The 24,606-nt window shown below is 26.5% G+C and overlaps 3 protein-coding genes across 18 annotated transcripts; 1 reads left to right on the forward strand and 2 right to left on the reverse strand.

The window, feature by feature from the left end:
* Positions 1–93: 93 nt before the first annotated feature.
* On the forward strand, positions 94–19,378 carry LOC117155976 (protein phosphatase 1L). 3 transcript variants are annotated; one of them, XM_076620167.1, is made up of 10 exons: positions 94–295; positions 477–628; positions 14,766–14,874; positions 16,040–16,285; positions 16,481–16,678; positions 17,394–17,687; positions 17,763–17,919; positions 17,994–18,124; positions 18,224–18,531; positions 18,614–19,378. In XM_076620167.1, exons 3-10 carry the CDS (start codon positions 14,806–14,808, stop codon positions 18,687–18,689), a joined length of 1,479 nt encoding a protein of 492 aa, XP_076476282.1. In that variant the 5' UTR covers positions 94–295; positions 477–628; positions 14,766–14,805; the 3' UTR covers positions 18,690–19,378. The 3 variants fall into 3 exon arrangements, with proteins under 3 accessions (XP_076476282.1, XP_033188467.1, XP_076476283.1); XM_033332576.2 differs by lacking the exons at positions 94–295; positions 477–628 and adding an exon at positions 15,681–15,762; XM_076620168.1 differs by lacking the exons at positions 94–295; positions 477–628; positions 14,766–14,874 and adding an exon at positions 15,452–15,762.
* Ziz (dedicator of cytokinesis protein Ziz) lies at positions 1,002–14,700 on the reverse strand. 6 transcript variants are annotated; one of them, XM_033332532.2, is made up of 29 exons: positions 14,559–14,700; positions 13,769–13,885; positions 13,304–13,482; positions 13,126–13,195; positions 12,332–12,772; positions 11,747–12,241; positions 11,489–11,655; positions 11,242–11,403; positions 11,100–11,179; positions 10,766–11,019; positions 10,455–10,696; positions 10,197–10,296; positions 9,706–10,077; positions 9,445–9,642; positions 9,230–9,376; positions 8,863–9,049; positions 8,759–8,788; positions 7,943–8,121; positions 7,583–7,791; positions 7,093–7,500; positions 6,715–7,015; positions 6,465–6,624; positions 6,191–6,351; positions 5,767–6,096; positions 5,567–5,708; positions 5,036–5,298; positions 4,599–4,956; positions 4,235–4,526; positions 1,002–4,116 (listed from the first exon to the last, which is right to left on the reverse strand). In XM_033332532.2, the coding sequence occupies exons 1-29, from the start codon at positions 14,655–14,657 to the stop codon at positions 3,882–3,884; spliced, it is 6,378 nt and encodes a 2,125-aa protein (XP_033188423.1). In that variant the 5' UTR covers positions 14,658–14,700; the 3' UTR covers positions 1,002–3,881. The 6 variants fall into 6 exon arrangements, with proteins under 6 accessions (XP_033188423.1, XP_033188422.1, XP_076476279.1 ...); XM_033332531.2 differs by having other exon boundaries at positions 5,558–5,708; XM_076620164.1 differs by having other exon boundaries at positions 5,543–5,708.
* Positions 18,971–24,583, reverse strand: Atg4a (Autophagy-related 4a). Of its 9 annotated transcripts, none has more exons than XM_033332597.2 (10): positions 24,410–24,583; positions 23,269–23,340; positions 23,033–23,184; positions 22,643–22,820; positions 22,494–22,573; positions 22,243–22,394; positions 22,070–22,148; positions 21,831–21,985; positions 21,559–21,724; positions 18,971–20,472 (listed from the first exon to the last, which is right to left on the reverse strand). In XM_033332597.2, exons 3-10 carry the CDS (start codon positions 23,085–23,087, stop codon positions 20,345–20,347), a joined length of 993 nt encoding a protein of 330 aa, XP_033188488.1. In that variant the 5' UTR covers positions 23,088–23,184; positions 23,269–23,340; positions 24,410–24,583; the 3' UTR covers positions 18,971–20,344. The 9 variants fall into 9 exon arrangements, with proteins under 9 accessions (XP_033188488.1, XP_076476285.1, XP_033188484.1 ...); XM_076620170.1 differs by having other exon boundaries at positions 23,033–23,203; XM_033332593.2 differs by lacking the exon at positions 24,410–24,583 and adding an exon at positions 23,568–24,090 and having other exon boundaries at positions 23,033–23,203.
* Between the last annotated feature and the right edge of the window lie 23 nt (positions 24,584–24,606).

The following is a 24,606-nucleotide window of genomic DNA, read 5'->3' on the forward strand; positions in this document are numbered from 1 at the left end:
CCCTTTACCCTCGCAGTACGTCGTGTCGTGTCTATTAATAACAAAATATAGATTCTGCAAGGGCGATGGAGAATACAGGAGAGTGAAGTACGCTAGTCGAACGATAGTGACGCTACATACTAAAGCTACAATATGGCTGTGATCAAGTTGCTCTACAATCACAATCAATAGTATATACAATAAGAGTACACATAATAATACATATCAGTATCGTGGCATGAACATACCTATATCACCATGTTCGTACATAAAGATATTCGAAACCTAATCCACATTAAGATAAAAAGTACCAAAAGTATGTATTATTATTGTTAATGTTATTATAAATATCTTGGGAATCTAACCGAGAAACGGTTATATGTATAGGGAAAAATTGTTCAGAATTAATACATATTTGAAAATCCTTAAAATTGATAAAGTTAAATTATATATTGGAAATAGTAGAAATCTATAATGGATCTTTTTCTTCTTTTCAGAATGTATACTTTTCTAATGTCCTTGTCTAGAAGAAACGTGCTATTCATCCTCTGTTTTAATTTCAACTTTGGTGATATAATTAGTTTTAACTGACTTTAGTTATATCATTTCGTCGAAGCAATTTATATACGAAATAAGCCAAAACATGCAAGTAAGTAAACTTTAAACTTATTATCGTCTTACAATTTATTTAATTTAATAAACAAATTATTTTATTTGCGCAGTATGATTTAATGCAATCACTGTCTAAGAAATACTTTATATATTTTCATAAATCCATTACATATCTAATAAATAAATCTGAATTTTTTCAAAGCAAGTTTTATATTTCCACTGTTTCTATTCATTAAAATTATGATTACACTAATATTACTTACATAGTTGCAACATTTATTTTCATGCATCATTCAACTTTATCATTGAATTTAGACACTTATTATATTCTTCTCTCTCTCACATGCATCCATAATTCAAAATATTTCCATATTATAAAATTTCATATCGAATGTAAATTACGACAGTCATATATTTTGTGCAATATATTATATGTCATGGTCAAACTTACATTTAAGTCATCATCAAAGTAGACTTTAACATATCATTGGACAGCATTCGGACTTTTATTTATAAATATTTTTGCAACTAAAGAGGCACTGTATCTTGAAACATATTTTTTAAAATTTCATTTAATAAATTTGCAACATGGCAAACTTTTATTAATCAAAATCGTATATATATATATACACATATAATATGCAAAGAGAAGCAATAATTATTAATTGTATTTTATATTCAACTCATCTTTAAGAATATTTCTGATATAATTTTCATTTGATTATGTGTCTAACACATAATTAACTTTTATCTTTATATACGTATATTTGAATAAAACTCTTAATAATTTTAAATAATTCGTAATTATTGCCTCACTTATTTGTAGAGAGTTTTAGCTTTCTTGAATTTACAAGTGCAAAAGCAATAAATTTGATAAAATTTAATAACACTGGTCCAACTTAACTTTGTGCTAAAAAAAATCAATGTGTTATTATGCATATGAAATATAGTTATTTCTTAAATGTAGTTATTCTTTTAATAAACAATTCATAGCTTAGTAAACATAACTCTTTCTATTTCTAATAGTATTATTTGCTATCTTAAATATAGTTAAGACAAATATCAACATATATTTCCAAATATTCAGACGCATTACTGTGCGATCTAATTTATGCTATAGCTAGACTACTAGTGCAGTCTGAATAAAAGAAATAATTTGCAATGGCACATAAGTTTTACAACATTCCAGTCAAGTATTTTTATTATTTCGTAATTTATCCACCATGTAAATGAACTCTACTAAAACATAAATCTAATAGTTTTCATTTACATATTATATAGTTCTTCACTCAGCATTTTTTTGTAGTGTAAGAGCTGTATACGCATTTTTAAAATTGCAATTTTGAAAGTAAAATAGTTTGTAATAATTGTAACAATAAAAATAAAAAATGAAATAATTAATTTTATGTTCAATATTCAATACAATGTTCAAGTTATTGAGTAAGCTCTTAAAATTATTAATGCATAATTATATTCTGTGTTTATACAATAATGAAATTTACTTTCTACAGCACAATCGTAATCACAATCTCACCAGACTTCAAAATGAATAATTTTTTGTGGTTATTTAAATATACATTTATTATAAATTCTATTCTTTGCTTGCACAAATGTCACATAAACAGTTTTTTTGTACTACCAAAATTGCAAATGTATGACAATCACATAACATAATATAATTTGAACATAAAATTCTAATATCAAATAATATATATTTATAAAGATAAATAATAATATTTAATTATCAAAACAATATTTTATATGTACTAATTACAATTATATACAAATTGAGTACCCATAATAGCACATAAATTCTGCAAAATTTTTTAGCCTGAATTCTATAATGCAATTAATATCTTTTTTTTATACATATGATAATTAACAAAATTTGATCAACTAGAAGAAATAAGATTTATATAAAACAAATTTTTTCTACTGTTTATTTAGTTTGGTGATATTTTATGTGCAATGAATTAAAAAATTTCAAATTTCTGTATTCTTATGTATAGCTAATTTTGAAAAAAATAATATGCTGTATAAATATAATAAAGTGTTATTCCCTATCAAAATCCTATTATAAGAGAGATATATCGAAGAAATTCGCACATAATATAAAACAAAAATTTGTTGAAACACTTGTTACGAAAAATTTTGTTAAGTACATCGTCCATAAAATTTTATTATATTATTAATCAAAATGAGGAGATATTATAAAAACTTCGTATAGAAGATACTGAAGAAAAATTTGTAATTAAAACTTAATTTTTTATTAGTCGTTATCATATAAAAGCGTAAAATAAATATATGAAGATTCAAATGTTTAAATTTCTTAAAATGTTATGACATCACAAAATATTCTCCTCTTCTCGATTAAATAATAACATTTCCATAAATATAGAATAATTGCTAGCTACATGTTTACATAATACATATATATACGTAGAATAAATTATACAAATATATACAAATTAAGTTCTACACATTTTAACATATTCTAATGTACAAATCATTGAATTCTTGCAGAATATATACGCATGTATAAATGCCCCTTTAGGTGCTCGACACCAAAATATACTACATTTAATTAGATTTAAATGTATCTGTAATATTTCTAATATATAGAAAACATATATTTTTTTAATATAGATGATTATAAATCTTGTAACTAGCAAAAATGTAGTGAATCTTTTATGGAAATAAAAAAATGTCAGTAGTATTCTTGTTACTTCTTATCTTCATGCCTCTATAATATTTCAATTGACGTAATTATTTAAGAAAAACAAAACATGTAATAAATATATGAAAATATGGCAGTGATTAGATATTAAGAACCTTTAGTAATATTAGGCCTTGAGATAATTTATAGTTTTATATTGATCAAAGAGAATAATAGATACGCATCTATTATGAAATGATCTCCTAAACTAAATATTTTAGCATTTTTCCCATCCTATCAAATAGAGCAGAAAAGATCTTATTATTCACCATTTATACTCGAATAAATGATAAAGAAATTAATAATATAAAGCACATATATACGCATTTTATAAAAAGAAATAAATTTGATTATAACAAATAAAAAATTTAAGTAAATATGCAGTAATAGTCTTACTTACAGTCGTAGTGGCAATATTCATTCATTAATCACTTGTAACAGAAGTACTTTTGAGCATATGCGAATTAATTATGGGTTAATATGACCCAATTTATATCATTCACTTATAACAAAATGTGCATTAAAAATAAAGCTAATTTAATTGCAAATGATTTCATTTCAATGACCTCTTATCTTAAGCTGTACTTGTGTGATTACTAGCACCACTGATAGCACTAAATAAAGCAGCGCTGTTACGTTTAAAATTTCCAACTTGTTCATCAGGCCAAATAGGTTCACCAAGTAATGATGACAAATTTTGGCAAAGTTTCTGATAATTCTCACGTAACACTTCTTGATATTCATGCTGATCAGATGTAATCAACTTACTATTTATTTGCAGAGCTGTGTAACATATTTTAACAAATTCTCTGAAAATCAGATAATTCCAATTAATAAATTTTGTGTGTGAAATGTAATATACTTTGAAAATGCAATGATTGTGTGTGTGTGTGTACATACGCGAGATATATTTTTTAAAAAACATACCTGAAAACATCTTTTAGTTCTTCAACTTTATCATCTGGATATTGTGGAGACAGTGCAGGATCTAAAAATGCGGAAGCGTATGCGAGTGGTCCAGCATTTACTGTAACACATATACTTCCTTGTAATCTTAATTGCAATTTTTTCACGTCTGTTGGTCCTATAAGAGCTACATCTTCTAATTCTTGGACACGTTGTCGCATTTCATCTAAAGCGACTTCAATTGGACTCAGTTCCATTATTCGTTTTTCAATAACTAAAATACGTTTTTTAATGTATGGAAAAGAATATTGTGCTGAAATCATAAAATATGCTATCACGTATATATCTATAAATAATATGGTACATAATAATGAAGTAAACTTACTTGTAAGAATTGTTCTACGTTTCCATTGTTCTTCTGGAATACCTCTGGCTTTTCCTTCTTTAGTGAATGGAGTTTCAAACATAAAACATGATATATTATGATTCTGTTCAAACTCTGTTTGTCTTGTTTCTAACTCATATTTTTCGAAATAAGGTGTAACGTGTGTCACTTGAATATACGCTATTTTTGAATCTAATTCGGTTATGTCGATAGGTATAGAATCCATTATCATTTTAACATTTTCTGAGCCAAATTTTTCAGAGTAGAGATGATGGAGACGTTCTGAAATTTCAGATAAAGATGTAACTTTTGGTTCTTTATAAATGTACTCTTGCCCATTTTCATCCTCAAAATATGCCTAAAAAACATTTATTACAAATTATACATACAAAATGTAATGAAATAACATTATAATATTGGCTATTAATAATATTTACTGTGCCAAAAAATGCAACTCTATAAAATCTTCCAAGAAGTCTTTTTCCGGACTTTGTAACTTCAACAATTTTATTACAGGCTTGTGCCAAATGAGAATAACAATTTGCTAAAGCTTCATAATTTCTTTTCGCTTCGTACATAGGAACTATTAATCTGTACAAATGTCCAAGAAGTTCAAATCGTTCTGCTTTCTCTAACATCTCAGCACAAAGTTCTAATTGTTCAAGAAGTATATATTCGTTGTAATGAATATCTTGCACGCCTAAAATAATGCTAGTGTTTATAAAATTTTATATTTAAAAATAAACAATTGATTTCCAAATAATTCACCAACATTAAAAAATTCCAGTAACAATTTTTAAATCGAAATTCAAAGTAAAAAGTGCATTAAAAACAAAATGTTATAATTCCAATATAAATTAATAGCTCTAACAAGAAACAATAAAGAAATAGATGAAAAGAAGAAAGGAATGTAAAAAATAATAGAAACGTAACATAATACAAACATGTGCAAAACATACAAATCTCACCAGCATCAAGTTTAAGACTGCATTCATCTCTAGAGATATTTTCAGAAATCTTGTCAAAGGCTTCTGCACCCCATGTATGAACTTTTCTCAATTTTAAATACTCTGCTATTAATGCGGCAATATGTAATTGACAACAAGCAGCCTAAAAGTGATATAGCATAAAGATATTAAGTTATTTAAAAAAAATTTTTAATGTATACCTCTGAAAAATTTCCATCTCTTGCGTGATTTCTAGCCATAGTTTCTAACCATGTATGTCTCAATTCAGGTGTACTGGCATAAGAATTAGCCAAACTATGTTGTAGGTCTACCAACATTTCAGGATCATTGTTATGTTCTCTCATTTGAGCTGTGGCCATCAAAACAGTCCTAATTCTTTTATTCAGATCTTTAACTTCAACTGGAAAACCAGTACCCTTCATCACTTTATCAGAAGAAGCATAGCTATTTATTAATGATAATGATTCTTGAAACCTTGAATTATTTAATCCAATAACATTTCCAAGCATTTGAGAAACAGATATAATTACCTATTTACATAAATATAAAGTATTAACATTTTTAAAGCATAATCAGACTTAATGCAATGTATAAAAGGGAAAATTATTTTCGTCATATACTTACTTGTAAGTGAACCCTAGTTAGTCCTTTCCTACTGGTGAACTCAAAATTGCTTCTCATAAGAAGATAAAGTAAAGCACAAGATTCCTGCCGAATGGAACTTAACTTACTATTACAACAACGTAATAATTCGTAACATAAACGTCCACATAATACAGCATTTCCTATAAGAATAATAATATCTAGTTAATTAAAATGAGACAGTATAATTTATTAAATATTTAACTGTTTTTTATTTACACCCAATAGAATCAGACTCAACTGTTAAAATTCATACCTTGAAATAGAATTATAGAATAATTATTTAAAAAGGCTCTGAAACTGGCAAAAACGTGCCGTAGTAAGGTTTCAGACTGTCCAACTTGCAAAAACGATAAATATATACTAAATACTTTCTGCATTATGGGATTATCACCATCTGCTGTTAGAAGCACATCCTATACAAAAAAAAGAAGAAAAACCAAATATAACACAGATAAATATTTCTGAATTATGACATATGTATAAGTGGAAAATTTCTTTTATACCTTAAAATGAATACAAAATAATCCTAAACAATCCAATGCAATTAGACCAACTTCTGTCGCCATATTCGCTTCTAATAAAGCTTGATGCACTTTCCCACTATCGCTTTCAACAAGATTTTCCCGTGCAGTAGTATTATGTGGTTGTAAAGTACTAGTAGCGGGTCCATCGTTAGAAAAATCTGGAGGTGCCATTCTAGCTGGTAATGTCATTGCTTTCACTGTTCGAGGTTTTCCAGAACTATTTACCATGTTTGCAGCTATTTGCCTTTTCCCAATATATTTAAAATGATGAAGGCTCATTCTGAAATAAAGAATGAACATAATAACGCCTATTTTGCACTAGAAGTAACTTTTATGTTTAACTCGACATTAACTTACTCAATTACTGTAAAGAAACTTAAAATTTCACAATCGCTGCATTGTTGCCACCAAGCAATAACTTGATGATCACCTAAGTATTTTATTACAAATAGAAAACAAAGTAAAATATCCTTAACTTCCGACGACTGCAATTTATCGCATCTAGGTGACGATTGTGTAACACTTAAAGAACGAGAATGTCTTTTTTTTTCGCCAGTACCATTTTCGATAGGTTCACGAATAATAGTAGTTTCTTGAGATATATTCGATTGAGAAGCACCAGATATTGTTGATGTATCTGATTCTATACTAGTACAGGAATATCCATTAACTAATCCTTGGCCTGCTATGGCTGCGAAGTATGTAGAATCTCGTAAATGCATAGACGCCCTTATTGGAGATTGAGTTTCCAAATGTAATGTAAGCCTACATATATTTTTTTATGTAGATTGTTTCTCTTATTTTTTTATTTATCTTAAGCAAATATGATACTGAAAAATTTGTTTACCTATGTATTGATTTTGGAGTTCCAGTGGTCGCAGTAGTACTCGCGGTATCTTTATTTGCCAAAAATGAACTACTAGTTGATATTCTATTTGTGCCATTTTGCCTAACTTCTGTTTTACTGTTATCATGTATGGATTGCAATCGATGTAGATTTTCCAATACAATACCTAGCCATGGTATGTAAGTGGATGCTATTCTACTTAATTGACCCTGTAATAATAAAATTACATTATTTTAGAATTAAATTTACTTAAATATTTGTACTTACTTTGAAAACATTAATTATATCAAAAGTACAATATATGTAAGATATCATATTAGAATAAAAATACAGAGGTAGAAATAAATAAAAGCAATTTACCTTATTCTGATATCTATCATCAAGTTCATGCTTTGCCATTAAATCTCTTAATGTAGATATTGCCACTTTACGAATTTGTACAATTTCATTTAAGGAGGTTCTAACTTCTTGCATTAACAGTCCAACTAAGAAATGATGTTTGCAAAAATCTTCTGACAAACAATATTCATTTATTAAATCTGTAATGAATATTTCAAATTGATAAACTTATTTGATTTACTATAATTTTAGATAATATGAAAATAGAAAAACATGTACATACAAGGATCACCTAAATATAGGAAAAATTGAATGAAATTACAGTAGCTTAAATGAAATTTTTTCATTAGTTTGCTATCGAGAATATTGATTATTTTATAGGTACTTAATATTTAAGTGAAAAAGATCTTTTATCTGAAATTACCTATTGATTAATTATGTGAATATTACTAATTATAACCATGATTTTGTAAAACGTTTGCAAATTCATGCAGTTTTTTTACATTAAATATTTTTAAATAGCAAATATGTATTAAAATAAAAATAAGAAGTTTTGCATAAAAGTATAAAATATAACATAAAATTTATGTGAGTGTGTAAATCTATATATTCTATATTGCAAAGTTCAGTACTTCATAAATTCCATTTGACAATTTTCAGTGCATTTAAATATAATGAAACAGGCTTGCATAGCAACAAATAAGAATGCCATGAAAGTATTTTCTAAACATCTACTGATTGATAGTGATTAATAATAAGAAAATTGTATGCAACTCCCACTCACTATGGCTACGGTAACAAATCACAATAAAGATGGGAGTGTATGACTTAACATACCATCACATTCTGGATCACTCTCTGTATCTTCTAAATAAAGCATAAAATGATTATATTTACGAAACATTAGGCATCAAATATAATATAGTAGTAGTTAATTTTACCTTTGGAAATGATTCGTGATTGCATCATTGGTAAATTGAAAGACACATAATGCTCGTGTGAACAAATTATTTGCAAGAATGTAAATTTAAAATCATGTAGTGTACGTTGATCTCCAGGAGAGAAATTGTCCATGTATGAATTTATTAAACGGAAAACGAACCCACGATCCATAAATGTAAGGCATCGCTATTTTAAGATATGAAGAATTAATGATTATTTAAAAAAAACTATTTTTATATAATAATAAAATACTATCATTAACAATTACAGTATGAGACTTTATAAAACTTATGCTTATCATTTGCTGTATTATCTTTACTCTAAAAAAAATATTTAACCTGTAAATAATATATAGCATTTACTTACTTTTAAAAATTGTGCAAGACTTTTGTTTAATTCATGTGTTTCAACTGGCATCTCTTTATATTTGTTCATAAGATAAGGCATAATAACTTCCACTAAATTTCGAATTTTTTCATGATATTCTTTTGAAAATCTTTCATTTCTATGCATCTGTAAAAGATGTTAATTGATTTATACTTTCTAATAAATTATATTTTTTATATTATTACAAAACATACTTTTATCCTTCCTGTCGAAAGCAAATGCTGTGCCATACTCTTAATCATTATTTCAAAAAAGAAACTGGAATGATGCATAAATTTATTTACTACTAGAAAGTCAGTATTACTTGGCTGCAATAATGTAGGAAGATGTTTTCCTAATTGTTCATGAACTGTTATAATACCATTTCCTTGAGAAGGTGGCACAAAAACAAACTGTAAAAGATAATGATATAAAATTTACTAGTAAAATTAATCAATTCTATTAGTAATATTTACCTTAATATAAGCCTGAAGTGTTTCTTTCCTACCAGCTTCATGCACCATATTTATGAAATGTATTAAAACTCTTATAATATACCATCCAACTTCTTCATTTGTAGTACATGTTAACAATGTAAATAACTGATTCAATATAGTAGGAAGAAATGTAATAACTGTAACTAATTGTACTGCATGAGCAGCTTTTAATATTTTGCATGTTTCCGAATCCGCTGGTACCGCTCCTAGTTTTGTATCTAGGATGCGTTCCATATGAGCAAATAAATTATGTAAATGTACATCACGTGTGAATACAGTTGAAATCAATTGAAATGCTACTGTAAATACCGGTCGTTGAGAATCAACCCATATAATTTCCGGTCCAGCATTCTAGAACAACGAAAAATTTATCTTTAAGATATTAAACGCGATAGCTATAAATGATTATCACATTTTATTATTTTTTTGAATTAATAAAATATAAATATATAACTTCATTTTATTTTTACCCCTTTTCCTAGTCCTAGAGGTTGTATTGAAAGATATCCTGGCGGTAAATGTGTTGCAACAGGTAGTGCTTGTACATTCATATCCATATCCACATTTAATCTATGTAAGATATACAAAATTAATACAAATAATACAAGATTTGATTAGAAAGTTTACTTTGTAAATATAATATCTCATATTTATATAGTATACAATTATAATTACATATCAGTGTTTTATTAGTGATATATAAATCGTAATTCCTAACATTATCATACCTTCCTTTATGCAACAATGGAGACCAAGCATAACCAACACAATTTTCAACACCATTTTCTTTTTTCTTGTTCATATCACAACTTATGTGGTAAAAAGAAAAGAGTAAATGATGCTTGGCATGAAGTTTTGATGGTAACCTTATTTTAATTTCTTCATACCAAGAAGGAACTGCATTATGATGTAAAACTGCGCAAGATGCTCGTAAACATAAAAGTGGAGCACCAGGTCTTCCATATATACACTATTATGAAAAAATCCGAAAAGTATTAGCAATAATTTAATAATCTATGAAATAACATATTCTACATACCCTTAAAGGTGTGGCATTTTCACAATCATTGTCTCGTAATTCAATAACGCACGCAATGTTTCTAGCTCTGGTAAATATTTTTTGAGTATCAAAGCAAAGAGTTTGCGGATATACATAAAGATGGTTAATATAAGTTGTGTATGGATGAACATCTTTCTCTGAAGTACTTTCAAACTCTGCGATCTCAAGAGTTGGTTCAGATATTGGCGGTAATGGAAATGGCTTTAAAGCTGCTAAAGATGTAGATAATGTATCTGTAAAGAAAAAATAAAAATTAGATTTTATTATTCAAGTTTATACATAGTAAGAAAAATGTTATTCTCCAGATACATACTGTCAGGTAAATCTGTAATTGACTCAATTCTTATTTTCAACCAACCAGGTATCACAGTCAATTTACTAAGTTTTTCAGGCCTATAATAAAAAATATCAAAATATATATCATATATATCTTACTATATATTATATATGCATACTTTCTATACTCTGAAAGGAGTTTGAGTAATTCTTCATCTTTTATTTTATTTCCTTCTTGCCTATATATTGCAGGAAAGTCTGATGATGTATCTAATTCATTACTATATAACCTAAATAATGGTCTGGCAGCCCAAGCAAACGGCATTCTATAATTTCCCAATCTAAAAAATTTATAATTTTTTGGACAAAATTTTACAATGTACAGAAAAATATACAGGTTAAAAATGTAACTACATATAAACTTACCTTTGGCAACATGCTCTAACTTGTTTATGTACTTTTAAACCTAATCGTGGATCTTTTGTAGCCCTTAAATATGGTTCAGAAGTTTGGCATATATTCCCTTGTAATATTTTATCTATTCTTACAACCAAAAATATATCAGGGTGCGGATTACTAATACTAAATATGGCCTATAAAAATATACACTGCTATTAGTAAACTACACAATGATATTAACATTATTGTTAAAAATTTGTTACTTTAGAAAAAGAAAGAACAAACCTGTTTTGGATATTTAATCCAATCTAGTGGTATATTTTTCAGATCATCTGGTAGTTTAATATTTTCTGTAGATTCTGTCATAATACCTACAGGACTTAATTCTTTTACTATTCCTTGAACAACCTCATGATTGATATCAAAATGAAAATTTTCAGTTAGCTTCCTGCCATTTCTTGCATCATAAAGACTTAGTGTAGTTTGATATGGTTCCACCTGACATAATGATTCTTTCTCATCTATTGGTGCTTGTAATCTAAATTTAAGACTTTCACATTTTACAAAAATTCTCTGCCCAAATTGTTCTTTGTATGGATCAATATTCTGTTCATTACAATTGCCTGGTTGTTGTTTAATATGTGGAATATGAGGATAAATACTAAACAATTGTTTGCGACATTCTCGTCTTGCTAATGCAATACTAGTATCTGTTTCCCTAGAATACTTTATCAGTTGTGGATTCATACTTTGTTCTAAGCCTTTGAGCGTTCCATAAACCTACAAATAATACAATAAACTCAAGTGGAATTATATGTAAAGAAGTACACTTACAACATTGGAAACAATGCTTATTTCTACTTTTAATACCTGCATAGGTTGAGGAGAAGGAGGAGGTGTATTGCATGCTCTCTCTAACGAAGCAGCACGTTTTTCTTCTTGCTGCTTATAATGCTGTAATACTGAGCTTAACTTTAATAACCAATCCTGCATATCTGTTTCATTGTCTGCTGCTAATGTGTACGATTTATGAGTCCCGCTCATTCTTAATTCAAAACAATACCTTCCACGTTTTGGATTTCTAATAACTTCAGTGCAAAAATCCATTACTATCGTCAGTTTAGCTTCACCCTTTTTTTCATCTTTAAAAAGTTCAAGAATGTATGTGCCATCAACTTCTTGACGAAGATGACAAAACCTTCTCTTAAACGATTTTGAACCAATATTTGCAAACATGCGGTCACTACTACCAATTTCTGGTCCTTTCATTAAATAGCCTTCCTTTGTTATTCCATTACTCTTTGTTAATTCCTAATAAAATTGAACAAGTTGTTTTAATTTCTTATTTCTCCCTTATAAATTTATTATCTTAATTTCTCATAGGTCTATAATGATAATCAGAAATAATAATAGATGAATTTAATAAATGTTGTAAAAGCGATATTTAACATTATTTTCTTACAGAAAAATTACATGAAAAAGATAATATTAAAATATCTTTTCAAAATATTTTTTGCTATTTGTGTATAAAATATAATGTAAAAGATAATATATTTAATATACAAATCTTATTTATCCAAATATAATGCAAGTAAATGATATTTTAATAAGAAATATCATAATCCAACCTTCAAAAAGTTCATATTAGAAGCAAAATATTTTACCTCATCAACTTGATCTACTTCTGTATCAATTTCATACACTTCATCTTTTAGATCATCTATTTTTGCTATTCTAAAAAATAAGAAAATACATATAAGCTACAACAATATATTTTATATTTTATGAAATAAAATTTTGCAATAATAAAATATTATTTATAGTCAAGTTTTATATTTATACTTAGGTAACTCAAGATAAGTTCCACTATATGCTGAATATTTATAATGTATGAGATTCCAATTAGATGTGTAACTCCGTAAACATTCTTTTGTAAGAAGATTCTCTTCCCCTTCCTCATTATCTGAAGTTTGTGGTATAGTTGGTACAAGAGTACGATATCTTCTAGGTAATACCACTTGCTACATTAGAAAGAGGATATTAAAACAATTAAAAAAATACTTAAAATTAAATAATTTATTTCAGTAAACTTTTTAGTAATAAGATTAAAAATATACATTATTATATATTATGGACAATAGACACTAAGTTCGACATTACACTTTTTAAATAATAAATTTAAAAAGTAGATTCCAAAAATTGCATGATATTAAACATCCTGTACATGGTCCTATCTGATAACTTATCTGTCCCTGCAACGGATGTAAGTGTTTCAGAATAGATAAGAAATAGTAAGTTAAAACTCACTGAAATATCATCCCTAGGGTATAGCAGGAGTTCTCTCTGAGGGTCGTTTTGTAATAAAGTTTTATTCTTTAATACAAAAGTTTCAAAATCTATGGGTTCTACTAGATGTGGCTTATTCTGAAATTAAAACATTTTCTTAAAATAAATAATACAAATTAAGAAAGATATGTATACATATGTTGATTTAAATTACTTTGATATTGTAATAAGAATTATTTAAAAAATTTGAAATAAAGATAAACAGCAACAGTAAACTATATAGAAGGCTATAATCTACACACATTAAAACTTGTAACATAAACTTTAAAAATTAAATATTACTTTGTCAATACTTATTATGACAATACAACAGGTCAAATAATTGCTTTTAAGAATAATGTAATTTATTTTTAATTCAAGGTAATAATTAATGAATAATGAATCAAGGTATTACAAGATACCATAAATGGACATGTTTCAGTGTGAATAACATTATCCTTAAAAAACCAGAATTTCATGTCTCAACCCTACTATGATAAAATAAAAAATAACGTTCCAAAAATATAACTAAATTGTTGATTCGACGTTATTTTATCTCTTCTTTAGCTTGAAATATTTATAGTTAGCCCTGTCCAGTTGACAGCAATTATCATGAATAATGAATTAACGATATTATGAAGGTCCTGATAAATGACTGCAGAGAGAACATATTTTCACTGGTATCAATTGTTGCATATTTGTTATTCAGAAAATAATGTAAAAATATATGCAGAAAATCATGCGGCAAAATGTATCGTGCCGAAAAACCTACCTGTACGGTACTCTCTCGTACTACCTGAGAGACGGTTTCTCGTAATTGAGCGGCCATGCCCGGTTTACCCAGGCCACGGGTAAACTTCCTTTCGCTCATCTTTGTTGATGACACATTGATCTCATCACCTTACGCCAACGAGGACAATCACGATCATCACGCGAACTCATTACACTGGGTAATATTAAACATTCGTTATTGTCGCAGCCATATTTACGCGGCTTCTAAACTCACGTCGTAGCAACGCATGACAGTTCTCCCTATGCAGTTTACAGCGTACAGCAACGTAATACATACATCGCTGCAACTATATCCGGTATATATGCTTACATACAAAATATGTACTATTTAATCACGCTCTAGCCTACATAACGTTGCACTTATGCATATGTAATACAGTCTTAACTCCCTGAATAAAGTTAAGTAGAGTCAAACAATTTTTAAAATTTTTACATATTTTATATATGCAATAAATTTGACTTGTTAATTTTAGAACAATTTTGTTTATGGGCTCTTAATATAAATACGAAAATATGTTTTATATGTTACGATTCTAACAATAAAAAGAATTTTGTTTTCTTCTATATCCTTGTTTATAAAGTAATCTTGAAAATCTCAATGAAACATTTACCTGCATATACATATGTGAAAGTCACGATTAAAGAAATCGTACTGTATACTATATGGTATTGTGATTATTAATTATTTCATTTAAAATTGTAATGTATTAAATTTTTGTATTTAATCTTATACTTTAACAAATTATTTTTTCTTATCTTCTTTACTATGTTATACCTCATAAGATATTTCTACTGGTTATGTCATTCAAAATACTTAAATTATATCTGATTCTATAGATATAAAGTAATCTTGTTAATTATGTGAATAACGTGAAATGCCAGCAATGCCGCATGCTTAAAATTACGGCGTGAGGTCAAACGTCTATCTACAGTAACGTTTGTAATTTGGTAGCGTCTGCTGTAAATACCAAATAGTATACAAATTTTTATTTTCCTCGAAGTTATAATCTTTTATCGAACGAACGATTATATGAATTTTGATGCATATTTGGTCAAGTGCGTGTTAATTGTAAATAATTATCGAATATTTATTGATATTTAGGTTTACAAGAAAACTGGCTTAATTTAAGGTGTTAATGCATTAGATTATGGATGACGAACTAGAAGACAAGATTTTATATCAGGTGACATAAAAATAATTTAAAAGATATAATGTTTTCTTCTTTTTAGAAAAATTCGTTCGATCTACGATTTCTGTATTCTGTTTAGTATTCAAAAATAGTCTCGATTGATTGCTTTTGAATCTTTGTAATATACTTTAAGTAGAAAGTAATATAAGTTTATTCTTTTATTAGAAAGAAATATTCATAGATTATGATATACTTGACTATTTGAAATTTATGATTTCTTTATAATAACAGCTATTATCAATAATTTTGTATTTTTGTTATTGTGCAATAGACATATGTATCATACATGAAGCTAGTATCAAAGTTTGCAGTGGGTATTCCCACAGGATTAAATGCTGGCATAAATTCTCCTTTGGGCTATTTTTGGAGAATCATGAGAGTCTATGCATTGAAGCCAGAAGTATTAATTTGTGGTGCAGTTTTGGCAGTAATTCTATTTTATATACAAACTATTGATATATGGAGCCGATCACTACTAGGAAAAATCCAATATACACTTGGTCGTACTACATCGAAAGTAAATGGACTAGAGAATAAGCTATATAATAATATATTATACAAATAGGACTAATTAGCATTATACTTATGTAATTAAATATGATATATATTAGTTGAAAAAATTACTTAATTATTTGTTTATCATTTAATTATTTGTTGCTCAAGGCATTACAAAAGAGAAATAAACATTTGCATCGTGTCTTATTATCTTTAGGTATCAAAACTACCATTTTTGGTTAATGATTCTGTAAATAATGGGGTGAAGCTGAGTTGGGAATTAAAACAAGGACACATTGCTGCATATGCTATTCAAGGTCATAGAGCTCGTATGGAAGATCGTTTTGTCGTAAATGAAGATATGAACAATACAGGTGTATCTTTATTTGCAATATTTGATGGACATGGTGGAGAAGTAAGTTCAAAAAGATCAGACACATGAGTCTATTTAATAGGAACTTAATCAATTATTCAATCAATTGTTCAAATAGGATATTTTTTAATGATTACTTATCATTTTTACTTGACTTTACATAATTACTTATCACATAACATTATCATTTTCAAATTTCTAAATTTATGATGTTATATGACTATTATCTTCCAAAATTGCAGATTAGAAACACAGGAATAAGGTAAATAATGATAAAGTTATACAGAGATAATATGGAAATATGGAAATAGATTGTATTAATATCATAATATATTCATATACTTATGTATTTTATGAGTTAATATATATCAATTATTTAGAATACCATTATAGATTATAGAATAATATAAAATATCATTATGTTTATGTTATATAATAGCTTAGCTTATATAGAAAAATTTAAAAATTACTACAGCAGTGCATGTAATAATAAGACAAAAAATTAAATGTCCTTCATACACCAATATCTTTAGCAAATGACTCAACAATATGTAAATAATAAATAAATGAAAAATTTTTTTACTTATAGTAAAACAGATTATTAAGATATATTTAATATATTATATTACTATTGTTAGTTTTACTTTAAATAGTATGAAATATTTCAATGATAGTATACCAATGATATGCCAATATTTTAAACATATTTATTACTTATAAATGTAAAATGTTGACATATGTTTTTATTTCTTAATAGTTTGCAGCAAATTATGCACGTGATAAACTTATTCCAAACATTAATAAAAAAGTGATTGAATTAAAAGATATGATAGCTGGTAAAGCAACACACATATCAGAAGACATAAAGGAAAATGAAGAAACAGAGAAGAAAGAGGAAAAAAGTAATGCAGATCACATTGAACGCAAAAAATCTTTTCGTAAAACTGTAAGCACTTCTTTAACAGATGATTGTATGAAAAAAAATGTTGATGTAACTGATCCAGAATTGCTTGATAAATTGGATAGCTTGTCAAGACCAATAACAAGAGAGGTATGATTGATATTAAATTTGATATCTTTTAAAATGGTAAATGTATAAAACAGTATTTTTTGTTTTAACTGTAAGGTAAAACCATGTAGAACAGTGGAAAAGCCACCAAAAGTGGATATTACAAATTACTTGGATGGAAATAAAATAAACTATGGTAGATTACTAACTGATGAAGTATTGGCCGTAGATAAATTATTAGTTGAGGCTGCAAAGAAAAATATGGATGTAGCTGGTAATTATCTTTTTACAATTTATATACTTTATTTATTCAGATTTAAAAATAACTTTTATAAATGTATAATACAGGTACAACTGCTTTAATTGCTCTCTTAGAAGACAATAAATTAATTGTAGCAAATGTTGGAGATTCAAGAGGTGTAATGTGTGATGGAAAAGGAAATGCCATACCTTTATCCTTTGACCATAAGCCGCAACAAGTATATAATTTTATTTATATAAATTGCTTAGGTCTTATGTAATAAATTTATGTTATTTAATAGTAAATATATTTTTTCATTTGTGAAAATAATTTTTAGGAAAGAGAAAGAAGGAGAATTAACAAAGCTGGTGGTTTAGTAACATTTAATGGTGTATGGAGAGTTGCTGGTATATTAGCAACTTCTCGAGCTTTGGGAGATTATCCATTAAAAGATAAAAAATTAGTGATTGCTGATCCTGATATTTTGACTTTTGATCTAAGTGACCATAATCCGATGTTTATCGTCCTGGCATCAGACGGTTTATGGGATACTTTTACAAATGAAGAGGCTGTCGCGTTTATTAAGGAACGTATAAACGAACCACATTTTGGTGCAAAAAGTATCACATTACAAAGTTATTACAGGTAATACAATTCGATCTTACGATCTTTACAAATATTGATTTAAATCAGATTTTTATTATGTATTTGTCTTTTTAACATATAGGGGTTCTGCAGACAATATAACTGTAGTTGTAATTAATTTGAAGGATCGTAAATACAGCATATCAGAGATCAAATAGAATCAATAATCTTTTAATTATACAACGAATTTATGTTTTTTCCAAAGATATTCTAGATTTATTAATTACTCATTAACGAATAGTAAGTGTAAATTTCTCTCTCTCATTTGTGTAATACAGAAATATGATGTTTCAGTCTTTATTAAAATGTTTCCCTTTTTATATAGTCAATTTTAGTTTTGTTATAATATCATATACATTTTTATGTATTGTATATTTAATGTGTTACAATACGTATGAAATATCCCTCTTTTATCTATAAAATTTAAACAAGTGCAATATTTTCTTTTACCTCGTATGTTTTTGAAATTAAATATGTTTGTATCATATGTTATTAAATTTATCCTCTGAAATATCTATTTTTCTATTTCACAGCAAGTACAGAATTCATATATACTTATGCATGTTATTTATGCATTTTGTAATAATGGTCTATATATATACATACAATACTATAAAGTTACAACATAGTACAAACGTGAACATATAATATTTATTTTTGTATAAATCTGAATGAATGAATTTCGTAAATGAGTAATTTGAAAAATCACATTTAGATATGTTACATAAAATAACTACTAACATTTAATATAACACTTTATACTTAAATGACTAATGATCGTTTAAATGTAAAAAATTCTGTACATTGAAAGTAATAAGTAATAAAAGTATAATATAAATACATAAAATTTAGTTCTAATTTTTAATGTTGTTAACAGAAAGTTTTTATTGGGAACTTAATAACAACGTCATATTATCTAATATGAGATAAATTATAATATATCATCATCTTCAATTTCTAACAAAATATTAATGAAATTATGAGTTCTGTTACAATTACAATATACACGTATAAATTTTATATTACCAAAATTCTTTTTATTCATATAATACATACAAAATTATATACTAGATATTTTTAAATTGTATACTTTACTTTATTATATAAAAGTTGAAGCACAGAAAATTTTATAGTGTTCAAATAAATACATTTTGCTGTTTATAAAGTGCGACCAAAATTGATCTTAAATATTATACTACAAAATATTTATTCATTAAAAATTAATTCCATGTTTGAAAGTGTATACATATTTAGGTATCACATGATGTTAAATTTTCATATTTTTGATGTAACAAGTAGTTAGTAAGCTATAAACTAGCCATTTTTTTATGTTTTTAGTCAATTCTATAAAAATGTAGATATATTTATATTAGATTGTAGTATAAATCTCATTATTATTTGAATACAAATTCAACTATTAGCCACATAGAATAACATAACATTAAAATAGTTTGTTTAAGTATATGTAGAAATAGTAATATTTTTCGTCATTTTATAAAATTTTTAATTGTATATAACTTCGAACTATAAAACATCATTGAATATTTTTGATAAAATTTTATCTATTGTTCCTATGCACTTTATATAACTTTGAAATTGTGAAAGTTTTTATTATTAACATAGGTAATATTATAAATTCTATAAAATCGAAAATGTATTAATGCAATCATACATAATGTAAATCAATATAAAAATCAGTTTGTTTTTCTTTCATATACTTATGTTAATAAACAATTTTTACATTCCTGGATTTAAATTTTAGCTTTATGAATTACCAACATATTTTTAAAATAAATAATGTATAAAGTTATAATCAAGTTTTTATATTTAAATATTCAATTTGATTTTTGTTCATTTTTGTAAATTTACGATATACAATGGCATACAAAAGTTCCCGGCGAAGTAGATCTTTTAGTATACAGTATATACCAAAATAGACATCTAAAAAATTTTTAAGCAATATTAGATACATGTGTATCGCAAATAAGAGAAAACAATATGCCAAATAAACACTATTATATTGTGTGTTACAGTTATCTAAAAATTGTAAAGCTAGCATGTTTAAAAATTTCCAGTCAGTATCCAATATACCCAAGATCCAATATTAATTAAAAGTTTTTAGATATCACTGTTGTAATGTGTGGTGAAAACTATCTGACTGAAAACTTTTGCATGCCATTGGAGACATATCACTATATATTAAGATCATCACATGCATTATCTGTTAAAGAAGGCAAAAATATTTTAAGGACATGAGTGTTCTTAATTTTTTATATTTTTATCAAGTCCAACTAATAAGTAATTTTTTCTATTGTACAGTTTGAGAATAAATAAATAAATAAATATTACACATAGTATACTTTATGTTTAAAATTAATTTATTTCAAATATGTGTATGTTTGTGTACTTAAATTATTTTTAACGCATAATTATTAAAATAATTTAACTATTTACGAGACTTAATACATATTATTATTAATTTTTTTCATTGGTGTAAAAAGTAAGTAAGTACATTCTGTGTTGTTTGTAAAATTAAATATCTTTTTATTTGTGATTTGAATATACTCTTTACAGAAAAATTCGTTTATATCAAAATTATATTATATTAACAATGTGAATAGATCACTCATGTCCAAAAAATGTAACTATAAGTAATATATACAGTATTTTAATTATTTGATATAAATTATTTTATTATTCAATTACTAGTACTTTGAAATAGTACTAGCTTAAGTCATATGTAGATATTGAATGAATGGTTGTATTTTATGTACGAATGGATCATTTTTGATGTTATATATACATTATTTATATCGTAGATTTTGTTAATTGCTGATTAAATGTCAACCAAGTAATTCAAAGTCTTCATCAGATGTATCATATTGTGGATCTATATGTTCAAAATCTACAACTATAACAAAGTATTACTAAGACGGACTACAATAAATGAAATTTCGAATTATTTAATCCTTTAGTAAAATTTTCCTTTTTTTTTTGTTAATGTTATATCAACTTCAAAATACTTACAAGTTGAAGTTGCTGTAGCTTCTGAAGCTATGTCTTCAACTGGTGACCATTGTGCTAATCTTTCTGCACATAATTCAAGTAAAGGTTGCTTTTCTGGTGTTATTAATTCTTCCTGAATAGATTTGCATAAAGATTTAAAGTCCTTTTCAGTTGCGCAAAAGAAACACTGAAATGGAACGTTATTCTTTTACTTCATAAAAATATATTTTATTTTATAAATTGCTTAATTCTCTGACTAATTTTTAAAAAACAAAAATTAATTATATACTAACAAGTGCTACAGAAGGGTCTATTCCCGTGATAGGTATACGACTAGAAGATTTACAATGGTAGGTAGCATCCATTTCAATCTCTTCCTCTTCTAGTTTTTTGCCAACACTACCCGATCTTTGTGTTGTATGAGGATCTAAATAAATTACTTCATTTTCTGCAAATGCAAAATTGTAATTTGTGTACATTTTCATTGTATCTTTTTTTAATTTGATAATTCTATTTTTATATGTATACATACCAACACATCCTATGAAATATAGTGCAAGATTAGGTTTTCCTCCTATTACTCCTAGAGATTGTGGAATTTTGAATGAAGTCTGAAAAATTATAGGTATGAATATATTATCCTTAACTTCATTCATATTTCACTCCAATTTTAGCCATTCATGCAAGAATTGATTTCTTTATTACTTTAAGACCGTTAATGTAGATTGGATTAATCTCGCTTAATCCAAGGCGAAGAGGTATTAAAAGTAATAAAGGTTTCCATTGGCTAGGTGCTTTCAATGGTACAGCACCATCAGCTTCCACTGTTGTTCCTCCTTCTACTCTACATTGCTTTACTATAAATGTTTAATTATATGATACAGTTTAATGTTTAAAAATTTATTAAAATTTATTAAATAATAGACATATTAAAATGAAGAGTTTTGATTACTTACAAATGTCATTAACTATTAATGTATTATCCAAAGCAACGTGTATTGTAATTGAACTCCATTCATCAAACACAACTAATTTTCTAAAAATTGAAATTTGATAAAATATCAAATCTTATATTAGAAATATTTAAAATATAATAAATATGTACTTTAATACTTGTGCTATTGTGTTGGGTCCAAACCATTGTCCAACTTCTTTTCCTTCTGATGCTCCCATTGATGCAATTTGATGAATAGAGAAAGCAGCAGTTCGTTTGTCTTCAAAACGTTCTAGAATTTTCAGGTACGTACTGTTTCTAGTTTCTGCAGTCCATTGCCAATCTCTACCTATTTTTAATTTTTTAACATTTAAAAATTAAATATTTACAATTTATATAACTATAATTATCAATATTTTATTTTAGGAACCATTATTATGTTACAAAATGATTTAATTGATAGATTTTATTGATGCAATTATGAACAACTAAGTATTTAAAATTGTTATAAGAACATTAAACGTAAAGTAATAAAATTATTAGATTCAAATTAACAGTTACCTAAATGTAATATAATTAAAGCTTGACCAAGAACCATTTGACCACATCTTAACATACAACCCCAACCTTTGTCGGATGTAAATGTAGAATTGTAACCGCCAATAGGCACAAAATTTTTTCGGTAAGTAAACCATAACTTGGATCTTATATCCCTACGAATTATGTCCAGTTCTGAAATTTAAGATCTTACATATCTAATTTATTATAGATCTCTTTACTGTAACTGTGTATTAGACCTCTTATGGCATTATATTTTTTCCCAAGAATCCATACTGGTTCATCTGTTTGTGGTATATCCTCTGGTTCGTCTGAAATATTTTGTGTGAAAAGGCTGTCCATTCTCACAGTATTCGCAAATACTATCTATGTCACTTAAAATTCTTCAATGTATCATAAAGATAAAATGTTTTGTTATTCTATAATTATACAAAAGAGAAAGTACAGCTTTTTTCTACAAGAAAAAAAGAAGCAATTGCAATAAGGTTAAATATTTGTCAAAGAATGACATTCTACATACAATGCATAGTACAACCACCTTCAACTTGGTAAACCAGCATTCGTCATTGCTCATTGAGCGAAGAATTCATTGCTTTTGCAACTAACAAATATAGTATGTACTAGTATTAACTTTAATAGAATGTCAATAATATCATATCAGCAACACAGCTGATTAACAAAGATCTCGAGGTTAGTGCAATAACCGAGAACAACTTGAATTTTAATATTGTATAATGTATAAATAATATATATAAAACTTTATTTTGATGCAAAATATTTCGTTTCCAAAATAATAAGATATGAAATATGCTCTTTACGTCCAAGCAAGCACATAGTAATTCCCTGTATCTGACATCTTTTTCATTCCACTTCGCAAAAATATATATTTTGAATACTCCTTCTTTACGCTAGATGGCATACATTCTCATACGAAGTATATATATACTCTCACATACTTACCTCGTCTGTGAATCCAAGTCAATGATCTAACTACCTACTTACCAAAGTTAGTAAAGTTAACAGAAATAAAAATGCTTCTTTTATTACACACTCATATAAATATACTCATTTGTAATACTACATTGTATAAATTTATTTAAATTAAATAAATAGAGATTAGAATAAATAAAGAATAAACAAAGAAATTTTATTTTTTATTAACTAAAAATTTGTCCATTGATTTATATTCCTTACTACAGCATAATGAAAATGTTATCAATATCTGAGATCTTTTTTATAAAAATTTATTTAAACACGATCTCATTGAAACTATTTTTACTTATCCATATTATTATAATAAACTTTCACTGTTTATTTAATATAAATTATAAAGCATCGATAATTTTATGAAGATATAATGAAAAGTATAAGTATACGCACGTATTCTTGTATAACACAGTAGTTAGTAAGTAAAGTAATGTATTTGCACGAAATATTTTACATTTGTGAAATAATACAAGGTATCGAATGTCAACGACGATAATACAATCAACCGGAAATATTTACGAATTATTACACGCATTGACATTGCATAATATTCGGACTATCACAAGTGCAATGGAATACTCTGATTGGTG

Source organism: Bombus vancouverensis, chromosome 7 (genome assembly GCF_051014615.1).
Source record: "Bombus vancouverensis nearcticus chromosome 7, iyBomVanc1_principal, whole genome shotgun sequence".
Taxonomy (NCBI): domain Eukaryota; kingdom Metazoa; phylum Arthropoda; class Insecta; order Hymenoptera; family Apidae; genus Bombus; species Bombus vancouverensis.

What these genes read in the sequence shown, in the direction of transcription:
- Ziz (XM_076620164.1), bottom strand. Translation starts at nt 14,657, where the DNA reads ATGAGCGAAAGGAAGTTTACCCGTGGCCTGGGTAAACCGGGCATGGCC. An exon ending in ACTTATCTTGAGTTACCTAA is followed by an intron (nt 13,196 to 13,303) that starts GTATAAATATAA and finishes CTTATTTTTTAG; the next exon opens with AATAGCAAAAATAGATGATC. An exon ending in AAGTAGATCAAGTTGATGAG is followed by an intron (nt 12,773 to 13,125) that starts GTAAAATATTTT and finishes CAATTTTATTAG; the next exon opens with GAATTAACAAAGAGTAATGG.
- LOC117155976 (XM_076620167.1), top strand. Translation starts at nt 14,806, where the DNA reads ATGACAGTTCTCCCTATGCAGTTTACAGCGTACAGCAACGTAATACAT. An exon ending in TTGATGGACATGGTGGAGAA is followed by an intron (nt 16,679 to 17,393) that starts GTAAGTTCAAAA and finishes ATTTCTTAATAG; the next exon opens with TTTGCAGCAAATTATGCACG. An exon ending in ACATTACAAAGTTATTACAG is followed by an intron (nt 18,532 to 18,613) that starts GTAATACAATTC and finishes TTTAACATATAG; the next exon opens with GGGTTCTGCAGACAATATAA.
- Atg4a (XM_033332590.2), bottom strand. Translation starts at nt 23,589, where the DNA reads ATGCTGGTTTACCAAGTTGAAGGTGGTTGTACTATGCATT. An exon ending in AGGTGGTTGTACTATGCATT is followed by an intron (nt 23,341 to 23,549) that starts GTATGTAGAATG and finishes AAAATATTTCAG; the next exon opens with ACGAACCAGAGGATATACCA. An exon ending in ATTAATAGTTAATGACATTT is followed by an intron (nt 22,395 to 22,493) that starts GTAAGTAATCAA and finishes AAACATTTATAG; the next exon opens with TAAAGCAATGTAGAGTAGAA.